General features: G+C 45.6%; 1 protein-coding gene across 1 annotated transcript in view; it reads left to right on the top strand.

The window, feature by feature from the left end:
* plxna1b (plexin A1b) overlaps nucleotides 1-16404 on the top strand; it is a 190172-nt gene that overhangs the window by 49428 nt on the left and 124340 nt on the right. Inside the window, 1 exon segment of the mRNA XM_030091523.1 lies at nucleotides 3476-3658. Coding sequence (XP_029947383.1) covers nucleotides 3476-3658 — 183 coding nt within the window.

Here is a 16404-nt window from a genome sequence, read left to right as displayed (position 1 = left end):
TTGATTTAGAAGGTATATTTAACAAAAAATAAATAAATGGAGATTAGCCTTGAGAAGCATTTTATTTTGCGCACATTGTTGTTTCCACATGATTTTTTTTTAACTTGCAGATTTCCAGCATCATGATTCTGACAAAAATTGGTGTTTTTAATTACCTGAAATAGGTTTACAGCATTCATTTCCAATTTTCCCCCTATTTTAAAGTCTTGAGGAGAAGAAAGAAGAACAAGATCTTCCATTTTGCAAACAAACAAATTCGTCATGCACACGCCACATGCACTCTGGAAATCAAAACAGTAAACCTCCTCTTATGCGTGCCAAAGTCACCGGAAGGTTATGGGCTTTAACTCCTCCATCCCCAGGAAGGGTTTTGTCTTAGGCCTGCAGAACATGAAATACAGTCTCCAGCCAAAAACCCTGCAGAGAGAAAACAGGATGGATTCTTCTTTCCGTGCTGAATATCGGTTCCGAAACATGTGTTCATCTCTAGTGCTGAAATGCGGAGTCCGCTGCAGGACGCATTCTCTGACCTCAAAGGGAACTTTGACTCTTTCCACCGAAACACAATGAGCTCTATAGGCTACTGGGTCACTTTCTCCTTTTATGCATTGTGTGTGTGTGTGTGTGTGTGTCTGTGCGCACCGACCCACGCACAGATGTATTCAGTATATTTGACACTATAGATGATAGATTAACCCTTTAACTCCCCTCCTGGAGGCTCTGACATCACCGGATTGCTTTTGTGCATGTATTCATGCGTGAGCGTGGTGTGTGTGTGTTTGGCGTGTGTTTGCGTGGGACTGACTTTAATCCACACTGATGGATCTCTTACACATAACTACATCGTTTAAACCCACTCCTCCTCGCCGGATGTCATGTGACCGCCATGTGAACCGTTTGACTGCTTGAAGCCAACTCTGTGTGCACACCTAGAAAATAAACACACACACAACCTGTAGGCCTTTGTGTGTCTCGGTTCAAATGTGTGTGCACAGGTTTATCAGTGTGTGTGTGTGATCTGTCAGTCGTCCTTTGTTCTGAGGGACGCTATTGCCCCCATTGCCATTAGTGGTTACAAAAGAAAGTTGTTTCAGGTAATGGCTGTGTGCGTTTCCATCTCTCGCTTTCCTTAGCGCACACACACACACACACACACACACACGCACACACCAGGACATGCCGAGGCTTCCATTAAAATGTCCTCGCTCTTTGTTCGTTTCTTTAACCGTCTGACATGAACGTGCAGGAGAAAAAAATGGAGAGCAAGAGGGGCCAAGCGTCCTGTTGACTTGAACTGATATCTCTTGAGAATCTAATTTGGCTTCACTTGAGTGTGTGTGTGAGGCAAGAGGGGTCCGAGCAACAGCTGAGGCTGCGTCCGCTTTAAAAATGACTAGCGACCCGTTGAGGGTGTATCTGAATGGATGGAGGGGGGAGGGGGGAGGGGGGAAGTGCCCTCTGTGCTGATGGCCCTTTTAACCTGAGCGAGAGGAGGAGGCGAACTTCTTGGATGAGGAAAACGCACGGCCGAGGGGGAGCGGGACAGGGAGGCCATATTGATGTCTGCTCAGTTGCTGTGGCTGCTGGAAGGAGACGGGGAAAAAGAGTGAGAAGGTGGAAAAAAAAAGCAGAATAATGTTTTATTGACGTGTGCTGAGCTGCAGGCAATTTAGGCAGATCAGGACGGGGAGCGGCGGAGGGGGAGGGAGGGGTGTGTTATCTTTTCTCCTGTGTGGATCAATCAGATGATGTAGTGATAAGACGGTGGATTACACTGCCATTTACACACCCTCCAACTCTGTGTGTATGTGTGTGTGCATGTGTATCAAGTCACACATGAAACACACTGATGCCCATGCAGTTTTACACTTTTAATGGCAAACAGAAAGATCCTGTCTCTCTCTCTCTCTCTCTCTCTCTCTCTCTCTCTCTCTCTCTCTCTCTCTCGCTCTCTCTCTCTCGCTCTCGCTCTCGCTGTCTCTCGCTCTCTCTCTCACTCGCGCACACACACACACGCACACTGAGTCAATAACATTATAATCGAATGTGCACCTGAAATCAACTTTTATAGAATAGCATGTAAACAACTTTAATGATCTAATGATCAACCTACAGGCTAGTAAGTCATTATTCTCTATTATCTGTTTTTTAGCTTATAAATTATTGAATTCTCTGAGTTCGATGTTTTTTTTTTTTACATTAATATACATTTTGAAATATACTTATGAGCCGTGTAAATTATGGTCACGATGCAGCCTTTATAAAGTACTAAAATAGATTAGTGTGGAACCAGTGTTAAAGTTGTAAAAAGAAACCCAAGAGAAAAGGTGTTTTACAATTGATCATTAAATCCATAGAAAAATCAATATTTTGTTATTACACCGTCTCTCCTTAAAGCCTCTGTAGCTCTATTGAGTTGCTTTGGGGAGGAATCTTTCAATTTTGTGATTAATGCTGACAGTGTAGTTGTTCTGTGAGGTTTTAATGGCATCTTAAATACTGCTTTTCACATTTTCATTCTCATTTTTAGTTTTTAATACATTGTGGTCAGGAATCGGGGTGCTTCATGTGATGAAGAGGTCGTGACCCAATGTGCAACCCATGGTTTAAAGCTTCCTGTTACCAAGCTATTACGATAATCTGAAAACATAACGAAATGTAAACAATTCTGGCCGTCATTATGTTGATTAGACTGGGAAAAGTGGGGGTGAAAATCATAAGAGGAAGCTCAAACAAACTGTTATTACAGATCCCATCAAGCATTTATTTGACTCAATAAAATCTTTTCAACCGTAATCAAACTGCACTCGTAGTCGAGTGAGAGCCTGAAGATGTGCACAAGAGCAAAGATGTGAGCTTGACAAAGCAGTCATTGTCTCTCTCACTCTAACCTGCCTTCATAGATTATCCCAAATGCGTGCGTGTGTGTGCTTGTCTGTGTGTGTGTGCGCGCGTGCCTGTGTGACTGGTTAAGGCATTATATGGGTCAGTGGATTGCCCAGGGCGATCGGCCCCTCGTGACTCTGGAATGCTGCAGATATTGTCACATGGTCGCCAGCATTACCGCCGTGTCACCAGCATGACTGAACACTTATGAATTAAAAAAAGATCAGCATGGTGGGATTGAGAAATGGATTCTTGTGTGTTTGAATAGACCGATTTGAATCGTCCACTTAACACGCTCAAACAAAAGCATGAGAAGGAGATAATGCACCTGTAGGCCTCTCTGCACAGACCACTGGGATGTGGAAACAAACGGCAAGCGGACCTTTTAGACAGCTTGACGGCTCTCAGGGTTTGTTTTGAGGGGGTGTACTGGGGGTGCTCGGGCTGGAGCGCCCGCTGTTCCGGGGTGAACCGACTCTGGTTATGTCAACCATTCCTGTTCTCTTCTTCTCCTCTTTCCTGGAAACATAAAATGCTTTCAAAGTGTCAATGTTTGTCTGATTCCAGTTCTTCTTTCTTCTTCCCCCAGCCGCTGCAGATCGACGATAACTTCTGCGGTCAGGACTTCAATCAGCCTCTAGGGGGCACCAGCACAATCGAGGGGACCCCTCTCTTCATCGACAAGGATGACGGCATGACCTCAGTGGCGGCGTACGACTACCGCGGCAACACCGTGGCGTTTGTTGGAACACGCAATGGGAAACTCAAGAAGGTAGGACTGTTTCATGTGTTTTGCTTTCTTTCAGCCAAAAAGCAGTTTTTTCCGACGGTAAAAAAGCTGCATGTAATCTGGTCTTTTTGTTCTTGTATTTTAATGGACATTAAAGAATAAGGGCTCAGCGATGCATTTTTCTTGAAATCTGTTGCATAGTCAGTAACTATTTGCCTGAGTCATCACCTTGTGAACGGTGTCCTCATGGCTTAATCGTCGCCGATTTACAGCAGGCACTTTGCAGGCCACTTTTTAAACCAAAATTAAATGCGGCCAGCACCCCGTTTTCTCACTTTCCAATAGGACATTCAAGCGCCTCTTTAAAACCTGTTCCTTTAACAAGCAATTTCAGGCCAAGTCTGTTGCTGCTCCCTCATCGATTGTCATGTTAGTCACGTCGAGACATAAAACGTTACTGCTGTGTCCCAATGCCACGAACGGTCTTGCTTCTAATTTTAAGAGCTCGCCTTCAATCAATCCGGCAGCTATGACTGGCGAATGGCTTTTCTGTGCAGGTCAGCTGCGCACGGCTGACAGTTCACACGGTCGGCTAGAGAAGCAGAAGGGAGGGATAAAGTGGTGATTGATGGAGGGACGCAGTTTTTACCTTCACTCAATTTATGTCCTATTGTCTGCATATTTGCAGGTGTGTCAGTAGAAAATGCAGATTCTGTAGCTCACCTGTATGTGACTTCTATTTCGCTGAATTAGGATGTATATGTGTAATATCTGATAATTACAATTCTTGCGGTGTAATAAGGCTGTGCTAAGTCGGAGGTTTTGTTATTATGTGTGTGTGTTCGTCTGAGCACGTGCATCCAATCTATGGAGGACAGAGCTCTGGGGGTAAATGGGAGCTCATTAGAATTCACCCCATTTCCCTCCGCACTGCTCAAGACCTGTCATCCATTCAATAATATGAATGTATAATCAGCCCGCGTGTTTGTGCGCTTTAAATGCATGTTTGTGTATGCACGCTGCGTCTGTGTGTTTGTCACTCACAGTATGCATAATAACAATGATGCGGGCGCTCGCGATGGCGCGGGTTTGCGCGTGCGCGGCCGTGTTTGTGCTTACGAGCGAACGGGAGACGAGAAACAATACAGTGTCGACAAAGATTCAGCGCTGTGCATTTGTCAAAGTGACACCCGTTCACTTAGCTCGGCAGCGGCGCCGTTTATTTATTTAGCTGTTCTCACGTGTGTTTTCTGCAGCGCTGTAACGCACTACCGCGGTCCAGGTGTCTGTGTGTGTGTCTGTCTGTCTGTGTGTTTTGAGCATCACCTGGGAAAGCAATGCTCCGGCAGGTTGTTGGGGTATGTTAGGCTTCAGTGTGTGTGTGTGTGTGTGTGTGTGTGTGTGTGGAGCTGTGGAGTCAAACAGCCTGCAGTTCTTTTGGCTGGCTTCGGTTTCACATAGAAAAACAATAAGAAATAAATAAGTTAAAAAAAAAAAAAATCACGCCTTGGAAAAGATTCCGTCCCCTGAGAAGGAACGATATCTAAGACATGACATTGGAAGATATTTTAGGGGAGAAAGAGACACAAATGAGGAAAGAGCAGCCAAATTAATAAGACGTGAAGGCTGGGCCTGCGTAGTCAAATTGTTTGCGTCAGTATTTCATTCAGTATCTCTTGTCAGAAGGAATAAATGAGGAGCAAATGAGGAATCGGTGTTTTTTGAGAGCATGTGTTTGGCCTTTGACAGCTCTGTTGGGGGAGCAGCAGGCCGTGATGGAATGACGAAACCTGTTCCTGTTTTTGCGCCTTCCTCAGGAGAGCGGTGGGGTTGACTGTTGTTCGGAATAGTGTTGCCCGAGGGCGGGGAATTGAGCGAAGGGCAGGAACAATGGAGATATTGGTTGGGTGGGTCTATGTGCCTCAAGGAAGCGGTGTTGAGTGTATTTTCAGTCGCACTTTAAGAAAAAAAGAGAAGAAAGGATTTGCCGAAAAACAAAAACCCAACCCAAAGTGACAGCTGATTGCCGCTTGGAAGCAAGATTCCTACCTCATTTGGATCAAATATTTCTGCTTTAACTAACATATTTTGCTTCAAACATCTCTTCATTCTTTTTCTTGAAGCGCTTTGATATCCTGCTTATCTGCACTCAGTCTATTTTTAACCAACTCTAATGTTCAAGGTTGTCCAGAGCAATGAGACGGTGGCATAAACAACATGTTTAAAGCACTAATGAAGTCCCCCTGTGCTCTGAGAGTCACACCGATACTCGCACACAGTCGCACGCTCTCACAGGGGAAGCTTTTACTAATGAGTTGTGGTTTGATGGGACGTAGATGAGGGGAAGGGGGTACAGAAACAGGAAGAGCGATAGGAAGATGAGGCAGATATAGAAAGAGGAGCAACAGGAGGTGGAGGAGGGAAGACATGATGAAGAGGGGTGATGCTCAGTGTTGTGAGTAACTCATTCCTAGCGGTCATCCGGATGCTACTGCGGTCAAGGACACGGCGGGAAACGGGCATCAGCTGCGCTGGATATTTAGAATTAAAGCCCTTCCTTTTCTCTCAGACTCTTCGATTATCTCTGGCCGCTTGGTTTGACTTGTGATTGGTCGCCATGCGGTGCACCTCCTGCGCTCCTCCACTCTTTACGCCTTCTTGTGTGTGAAGAAACACGGTGACTGAGCCACCGGCCGACAGATGTTCATTCAAATGAAACCATTGGCCGATTCTCTCTCCCACTTCTGCACTTGCAGGCACTGTTGAGCAATGACAATGAAAGGGCATTTACCATGACACTCGCACAAACGCACATTCCCAATAGGTGGTCTGAGGGGACAACGCTGAGAGAGGATCCCGTTCGATAATCCGATACCTATTGTAAGTGCTTGCTTTTGATGCGATGTGCACGTTTGCACACAGACGTGACTTTGGATTCCTCAGCTGCGCTCTCCGTCGGGGGCCAACACCAACCATCTGCTGTGTGTGTATGTGGCCCATGTGCCAGGTGGCAGGAGCCCTCCAGTGCTCCCGGCGTGTCCATTGTGGCCGTGCCAGGCTCAGGTGGGTGGGTGTGGAGCTGCACCTAAGCGTTCCCATTCATCAGTGCGTCGATGAAGCCTCCCACAGCTTGCGGCGACAGTTGGAGCTGCAATATGAGGGGAGTTTAAACAGCTCCAGCAAGAGTCAATGAGTGGAAAAGTCTGGCTGCAGTTTGTGTGTCCTTTCACCCATTAGTGCCGGCCAGGATGCACATTTGGGGCGGACCAGAATGTATATTTTATTGATTGTGGTTCACTCGGTTCACTTTCACAGCCCTGGTTCAAATGCCAAATCAACTGTGTCATATTTCCATGAATACATGGTGAGTGTGACACTTACCGACTCGATAGCAGACATCGCTTCTTTAGCTCGCTTTGGCTGGTTGAGTGTTTTGTGTTCCCACACACACCTTTTTCCACCATACTGGGTTGTAGAAACCAAGTGCTCAAGTTGTGTTCATGCACATTAGGCATCAATTGATTTAGAGAAATGAAGGAATGAAACATGCGAGTCATTTTCACATCTGAATCCTGCTCTTACAGTAACTGCTCCAACGATGCAGCATTGCAGGGGTTAATAACAAGTGACAGTTTGTCGTTTGTATGTGTATATTTCCCCGCAAAGTCGCCGATGTATTCCGCCGGGGCTGCCTGTGTCGCCATCAAGAGACCATGTCATGGCCTAATTGACTGATGATTGTTATTCTAGTGGTGCATAATGCCGCCCTGTCAAACTCCCCCGTGTGTGGTTTGCATTTAAATGCGACTTTCCTACCTCCACCCAAAGAGGAAGAAACAAACATGCTGTGGAAACACTACCGGGTTTGATCACTTGATGAACTCTGGAAGGAGGAATGCATGATGACTTGAATGAACTGGTGCTCTTCTGTCTTTATGAGTGTTTAACATTTCGATTGGAAATCTAAAAGTCACAGGCTGGGAGAACTGGCTTGGGCACTTTGTTCTAGTGTGTTTGTGTGTGTGTTTCAGTGGTTTGTGTCATCTTTTGGCTCAGCCGGCCGGGCCACGAGTTGTTTGGCCCGGGCATGAACACAGAGGAATGCTTTGTGCAAGCGCTCGGCGGCCCTCGGTCATTAGTTCACGCAACTGCATAGGGTCGCACAAACACGCACCGGGCCGACAAAAAAGAGTGATGAACGAGATCAGGAAAGGCAATGGAAGCGCTAGCCAAGAGCTGAAGATGAAACGGAACCAAAATTTATAACGCTGCGTTTAAAACCAAATTTTTTCCACCTAATTTAGTCCCGTCTCATAGCGCCATCAGTCATCCAATCTTATCACGAGGTTTCCAAATTAACAGCAAAATGTGTCATTTTCCGCTGCGCTTCCTTTCCTCTCCTGACAACGCAGCTTTTAAATGGCGTTTTCTGATTATATATAGCTCCGTTAAACCATAATGTGACAGGCTGAGCAGATACAGTATATATTTTTCACTGGAAGAGCCTTCTTTCAGCACGCAACGTCGCATGAAATCAACCCAGGCACATGAACCCTCTCCACCAGCGTGATTCAACGCAGCATCTCCACAGCTGGGCTCCCTCTATGGAGAGATCATGGAACATAATTTTCTTAAAGAACTTCAGTGTTTTTTTGTCTATTTGTACTCAAAACAAATGGACGACGTGCAGGTTTTGTGTCGCATCACATGATGGAACAGTTAATAAAACACTGCACTCCAAATGAAGCGTTGCTGTGATCGCTGTTTGGAGCGTTATTGTTTTTTTTCTGTCAGTTTATGATGTTTTCAATAGATTTATTTAGATCATTTTTGTCTTCAGTGTCGTCTAAAACCATTCGCTTCAACACAAGAAAGCAACATGAATTACTGCCAAATGTAAAATATCACAATTATCCTCCTCTCTATGTAGTGCTGCAATGTGGCATCCACACAATATTGTAAGATGCATTATTTGAGTTCAGAATCTACATTATGCTTTTAGCATGACGGAATCTATCAGATGTTGACAGCTTATTTTTAAAATGAGATAGCAGATTGATCACAATTTATTCCGCACTTTATTAAACAAACCAATGAAAACGTGTTAAATTCACGTGCTGTAGTGGCCACACACAGTGAAAATGCAACGTGTCCAGTCATCTGAATCCAGGATGGCCGTTAATGTGAAACTTGACAAATGGCGATGTGTCATAAAATCACACCCTTTTTAAAATTGATCTCATCAGGTAAGTTTTTACTTAAAAATGGATCTTTTTACCTTGTTGTGAACTGGCATTATGAAAAAAGTAGACCTCACTCTGGAACTTAAGCACTTTATGCCCCCAATTTTTATAAAGTAGGAATAGAATAAGATTTGTATTTTGCAATGTCACCAATCCCAGAGTATCTCATTATTTGTGTCTTGTTAGTAACTCATTAGTTTTCTCTCGTCATCACTTTCACCATGACCTCATGTTGGGTTGCACTCAACTTAAAAATACATGCAGCATCTCCCTCTGAATGGATACATACACAAAAAGCCACACTCGAGCCTTGGAGGATGTCCCTGCACAGTCTCACTCAGTAATTATACTGTACAGTCTATTTGTCATTTCCAGCCCTCGGAGCTCCCGTCTCTGTTTCCCCTCAGCGTATTAGCAGCAGTCTTATAGACCGCTGAATGTTATGGACTCCAACGATGTTGTCTCTAACTAAAATAGCCATTGTACAACCACAGATATGAATTAGTAAAAGGAGTTATGCACTGCTTCTTCACTTCCCCTCTCTCTCCTTCTTTTTACTTCTCTGTGTTTCATCTGCTGCTCACATATTCACTTTCTCTCTCTTCGCCTCTGTGATCAAAGATTCTCGCCCCGATAATGGCTGAGTGTTTTGTATGTGTTGAGATGCACCGATTGCTATTTTTCTCTAATCATTCTTTCTCATTAAAGTCCGAAAGAGGACAGTGTGTGTGCGCACACACCCAAACCTGCACGTCCCGCATGTGAGAACTTAGAATGTCTAAAACGATGCGCGCTGCCTTAAATGCACGTTCATGCAGCCACCTTCACTTCCTTGGAAATGGGCTGTAGCACTTAACTTGCAAGGGTAGACGGTAACGAGGGGTCTTCTTAAAAGATTTAATGCCTGCCCACATGCACGAGTCTACCCACACAGCCTCATTAAACTACTGTCTCCAGCTCTGCACCTTTATCCTACAAGAGCCTCATCTGCTGTAATGACCCATATTTCCCACCTTACTAACAAGCAGTGGTGACATTAAGGGGCTCTATAAGTTGATAGTCTTCTCTGAAAAAAAAAAAAATTTAACAAATATCTCCTAATCCTGATGCCAACTATTATTCAGCAATTTAACCAGAGCAGTGTAAACCGTTGAAAGTAATCACCTCTAAAGAGCCGTGTAAGTTACAGTGGGCTCTCGCGTTGGCTAATATCACATAAGAGAAGTGTCCTTGATAATCTCTGTGCTGCTGCACTTTAGCCTGGTCCAACAGTGTGTAACTGCACCGCACAGCACTCATTCACTACCGCTGCCACCCCCCCTCCTCCTAATTCACTGCTACCAGGGGTTAATGAGCCAAAGTGAAAGTAGATGAGAGCGCGAAAGAAAGCCGGGAGAAAGGGAGACAAAATGAAAAGAAAGAGCAAGGGAGATGAATAATAAATGTACCATGCTAGAATCCATTTTTAAGGGAAGATTAGAGGAGTCTGGATGCAAGCTGGGATGCTCGCATGATCCAAGTGAGGACGAGGCCAGTCTGTTTCTAGGTCATCTCCATTAGGCATCTCAGGATAGAACATCAAAGAATTCCTGCATCTCGTATCATAGATTCTGTGCGTGCAAAGTTAACCCCCCCTCTCACTTTTTCCTGAAATTATTTTCAAAGAATTTTACCAGAGTGGGAAAATCTAGCGTTCAGTTGGTGCGTCTGCTGCGATTCGATCGGGGTGTCGGCACCGTAGGATCATACAGGCATCGAACCAGAAAAGTTGCACAACCTTTTTAGCAAATGGTCTTTGGTGTCGAGGTGTTTGTGTCGGTGCACCTTTAGGGAGCGACGTTGTGAGCAGAGAAGGGACTTCGGTGTCCGGGCATCACTCGGCCTCTGCCAACCGATACTGCCAGGCGCACACCTGGTGCATGGCGCCGTGCCAGGGCTCAGCTGGCTCACTCGCTTCTGACAAGACGCACACGCGTACACATTCACATGCCAGACGGGATGCCGTCTCTCAAGCTAACAAGCTGAAATGAGCACTCTCAAGCAGGTATATACATACTTGGATGCACACTGCTCTCGCCTGCCCAGTCTTGAGGGTTAAGTCTTTGAGCTGCACACTAAACATAAATCACCTCTGTCGGAGAACATATACACAAACACAATATCTCACATGCTAATTTCTCCGCAATTAAACCCAGCAGCTCACAATACATGATTTGGTTGAGTAGAAGCAGTCTTTGAATTGCTGCACTGCTCTCCATCAGCCCTTAATAACCATGTGTGGAAGCTGCATAACCTCTTAACCATTGAGCGGAAGGAATCACGTGTTTGCGGAAGGACACTGTTACTTAGCTGTCGAATGCACAGATTCTAAGAGACGTGGTGCAAGACTCCACACTTTGATGCTCGCCTTAAATCTCTGTAAATAACAGGATGTGATGAGCTTCTTCATTTCCATTACACCAAATGATGAGTGTAAATATGTGAGTTGCTATCAAATTAGCTAATCTACTGTGAAGAATGCAGTCTGCACAGCAGTACGTACACACGCTCTCCTATGGGACGCGACTGGAGCGGGCTTATCAGATTACACATTGCCGAGCTAATAGATTCTTAATAGATTGTTTTTTGATTAGTTCCTCCGGTTTAGTGACGTTAAGATGATTAACGTTTGTGTGTGCAGAAAGAAACAAACACTGGCGCTCACTTACATGTGCACATATTTGCATGTAGTGGAAATGTACTTTGTTTCAAGTGTGTGTCTTTTTTATCGTCATATGGCAGTCATATGCTTTGGGAACGTTTCATGGACACAATATCCTCTCAGGGCTTTAATCCTTGTCTCTCCCTTGATAATGCACACACAAAACGCCGACACACACTTGTATGGTTTTTTTGTGCTTAACTTTTACTCAAATGTAAAGCTAAGTGTAACCTAGGGAGTTGATCCCCTCACCCTAAGCATTAAAAAGCTCTTTGGGAGTAACTAGACCATGAAAACAAGCTATAATATCTTTGATCTGAGGATTTGAAGCTCAAATTCAATCTTACTAAGGTGGTTGTACAAGTAAACGCACGCGCGCCAAGATACTCTTGAGACGCACAAAAACAACACACGCAACCGCTCCTTGTGTTCATCCCTCTCTCGCAGCAGGGTGTTTGTCGCATGCTGTCTAACTAATTACCCCCCTGTCCTGTGCAACCCCCCCACCCGTGGCCCTGGAGGGAATAGCTTCAGCCTGGAGCCTCGTCACTATGCTGGCTGGCTCGCCCCCGGCCCGTTGTTTTTAGACCACTCACCTCCTGACCACTGTGGCTAATCCAGTTAGCGTTAGAGCCGGTGATAGCCGAGCTGAAAGCCAATTCCCCACGCTGGTCTCATGCCCTCTGGCTAAACTCTCAGCGTAACAGTTGGCTAAAGTGAACTTACTTCAGTTTCTTTGGCTCATTTGTTTTTAGTTTGTATGTGCAGGGCAGCAAGTCCCCTCTCATTATGTGGCTGAGATTTCATTTAACACAAATTAAGAGGAGCAACTGTTGTTCCCGCCGTGTTCGGGCTCTTGTTTTTAGCATTAGTGCAGCTAGCAACGACGCTGCTCCATTATAAGGGGAGTTGACCTTGTGCCTTTAACATTTCCATCAGCTAAGCCCTTAAAAATGAAAAATTGGGCATTTAAGAAGCGGCTCACTGGGCACAGAGTTTTATTCACTTTCCTATGGAGCATTTATTTCTTTATCACTTCTTTTTTCCCCCTCTGTACCCTCACATTCCTCCGTCTCCACATTTTCTAAGCGCTAATCATCTCCTTTTGCTAAAATATTTATCCGTCCTTTGCCCTGTTTCAGCTTTTCAGACTGATTAGTGGCATCTTGGATCTTTCTTTACTTGTCGTCACGTTCGCTCGGCTGCTGTCTTTTTGATTCACTCACCCCATCAGTACTGTCTTTCCTGCTCCTTCCTTTTTTCTCCGTGGAATTAGTCATTAGCTGACTGACTGAGCTGATTGCATCTATTCCCAAGGCTAGCATTTGTTTGTGCGTCTTCTTTCTTTCGTTCCCTCCCTCCTCCGGTCCTCTCTTTCACTATCTCCATCTCTCCCCACCCACTCTCTCCCGACAGTCTTTCTCTTTTCCCCTCCCAACTCATTCCCACCTCATCTACCTTGTTCGCACATCCTGTCCATTCCTTTTGTTTTCCTCAGACGCGGCACAGTCTCTACGTCCCCCACCCCCTGTTCAAACTATTTTGGCTTGAGTTTTCATGAATTAGCATACGTACACAGATGCTCCCAACTGTCTCCTTCATACCTTCTCTGTAACAATAATTGCACAGTATCACTCTAGATTGGCTAACATCAATTAAGCCCTCACTATTTTATTTAATTGGTCATTTAGCTTGGCAGCGTTTTAAATACCGTGTCTCCCTGGAAATGCTTTAGTTGGCCTCCGACAGCCCATGTGGCCATTTCGAAGACGCGTCCCACCTCCCTCTGGGTTTCACAACGGCCTGGCCAGCTCCCGGCGCTGCCAAGAGCCAAGATGGAGGGCTGTGTGTGGTGTGTTTGTTGGGCGAGTAACAAATGGCAGACAGAGATATTCTCCTCTGACTACCCTTCTCGTCTCCGCCACCTCTCACTTTCCAACCACCCTCACACTCCTCCACTGCCCTGCTTCTCCATCCATGTGTTACTGGTGGATTACGCTAATTAAAGCACTGCAAAGCGGGTCCCCAGAGACACGCCGCAGACACACCCACACGCGCACAGACACACACACACACACACACACACACACGCTAATATACACATATACTCATTAATGAAGGCAAATACTCAGATGCACACAATAGAAGAACTAGGAAAGTAACATGAGAACAAGAAAACACACAGCTTAAGACATGCATCACTCTCTGCAAGACCTCTGACAGCAGATCATGTTTCCATGTGTTAAAACCTCGGACAACGTACATTTAAGTGGTCGCCATTATATTTTTCTCCACAATACATTGTCTAAATACTTTATGCACCACTCTCTTGCTTTTTAGTGCTGTAAACAAGCTAACGATCAACTTCACAAGATTCCTGTGGCTTTATGTTGAGATTGAATTATTTGCCATCAGTAAAGAAGTGAGTTTAAAGATCGTGTAACCCCACTCCATATGGACCACTGGAGCACCACCGCATTTGCTCCGAGCTTCAGCCTACGGACTCCCAGTGATGTGTTCTCATCCATAAGTGCCTTGTGCTGTCTATTTATGGGTCAATGGCAGGGAACAAGTGGCCCAGAAATAATGCAAGACCTCTCACTTTAACCTTGGCGTGCGTGTGCGAGCGTGCGTGTGCGTCTGTTTCATGGTATTTTGTGTTTGATCTGAGATGGAACCATTGACAGTAAAGATTGTTTTCGAACATGGTTGCCAGTCAACTTGGGAACTCTTGTGCCTCTATTGTCTGTGATTAACAAGCCCGTGCATGCATTTATATACTGAAGCCTCATTATGAGTCATCACTTGTTCTAGTAACAAACAACAAAAAGGAGATGAAAGAATTGGCGCTGGACGGACGGCAACACTCGATCCCACCAGAAAGGGAGCCGGAGGAAGGAAAGAAAAGGGGAACACTGTGTCACTTGGTAGGAATTCCTTCCGGATGTTTCTGCTCTCAGGATATTGGCGGTGTCTCTGGAAAACTGCCTCCTTCCAGGGAAACCTATTGGATTACTGATAACCTTGGAATGGATACGGCCAGCACCAAGGGTGTGCGAGAGAGGGCGGGGGAGAAAGAGACAGGGTGGGACACATGCTCCTTCCAGAGTTTGCTTTATTCTTCCTCCTCTTCTTTGTTTTCTGTTGTTTCCCCTGGCTTATTGTATTGTGTTGCAGTTCAGTCAGGAACACACTGACATTCTAAATGTGTGTAGGTTTGGCTTTTAATGTTGCCTTTAAATTTTATATGTCTCCCTGTGCCATGGTGCGTAGGTAAAGCTTCTGGATGCGCTGGTCCACCTACAAGCGGCCGGTTTTTTATTGTTGTGCAGGAGATACCGGAGCATTTCGGGCACATAACAATAAACACGGTCACACACAAGCACACAGCCAATTATAAGGCTCCAATAACATAGGGGTCTTTACTCCAACTTGTCTCCAAATCCCCCAGCGACGGGGCCTTCTCCTCGGTTACCATGGCAACAGTAGTCAGGGCAGCCACGGCTAGCGATAGCGAGGAAGAGGACGATGAGAAGGGGAGAGAGAGAGAGAGAGTCGCAAGAAGCGCTGATGTTTGTGAGGCAGCCATGGGATTTGAACGCAGCCACAACACTGAAACTGGGTTGTTGCAACACTGCTGAATGCTGCGGTTGCACGCAGCGGCAGCAGCGGCGGCAGCACTGGGAATGCAGCTTCAACTGGGGTTGGAAATAACTGGGCTTGTAGGTCATGTTTACCCCTGTGTGCATCTGTGCGTTTGGGAAGAGCGCGGAAAGGGAAAGAAGCAGAGATGTGTGCAAGCAGAACGAAACTGCAGAGACAGCACGGGCGCTCATTAACTCCTCCTGCATGTTCCTCATGTCTGCGCGCCTGCAGATGACTGCCATGCACGTGTGCATGTGCTCATTAATGCACAGCAAACTGCAGACAGGATCCACGCTGCAGAAGGTTGCTTTGATATACATCTGCTTGCAACTACAAGTCAAGCTTTTTGTCAGTTAATAAACTGTAGAACTGGAGTCTTACATGGACTGGGATTTTCCTTCTCCTTTGATGACCCCATGAAAACAGAAAACACATTTTCCCAGGTTTCATCTTTGGTGTAGGAGATAAGCATTCAATTTTTTCCTGGTATTTTCCAAGTAATTGGCTAAAATTATTACTGGAGGATTCTTCCTTTTTTTTTCTCTACCTGTAAAACTGTGTCAAATGTGCTTCCGCAGCTTTGACACATCTCCTCACATGCTTCAGACTGTGCTTGGATAAGATCTGTTAAGCACATCTTTACTAAACATTCCTCTGACATGTGTCTAAATCACAAAGCCTGCTCTCTCCTGGCTCGACTGTGGGTCAGTAATTCACTGCTTGGGTCGAGCTACCCGTTCGAACGGCCATTTCCACTCTCAGAAAGATTTAGAAGAACTTAGAAATGCTGTTGCATGAGGCATTTCTCCTCCCGCCTCCACATATACAGTACAGAACAGTGCAACAGAGACTGGATGCACAGCAAACAGGCAGTTAGTGTCAGTGCTCGGATGGAAAATCCATAGTTTCATTACAGGCCCAGTGGTATGAATGTGGCCGGGAGGTGACCAAAGCTCTATCACGGGCCCTACGGGAGCCAAAATGGCTGCATTTAGTAATGCAACGGAGTGAAGAGGAGGCAAGAGGGTCAAGGCTGCCGCTGGGAATAAAGTGTATTAGAGAGACAGAGAGAGGAAGCCAGATAAAGTTTATGTCTAACAGCCGGCACAGCAGCTATTGTAACCCTGCTCACCTTCTGAGGCTTCTGTCACGCTGTGTGTGTCTGTGTGTGTGTGTCAAGGAGCCTCGGACTATATTGC

This window comes from Salarias fasciatus, chromosome 5 (genome assembly GCF_902148845.1).
Source record: "Salarias fasciatus chromosome 5, fSalaFa1.1, whole genome shotgun sequence".
NCBI lineage: Eukaryota > Metazoa > Chordata > Actinopteri > Blenniiformes > Blenniidae > Salarias > Salarias fasciatus.
Note: the sequence above shows the minus strand (reverse complement) of the source record. Positions and strands in the feature narration are given on the sequence as shown.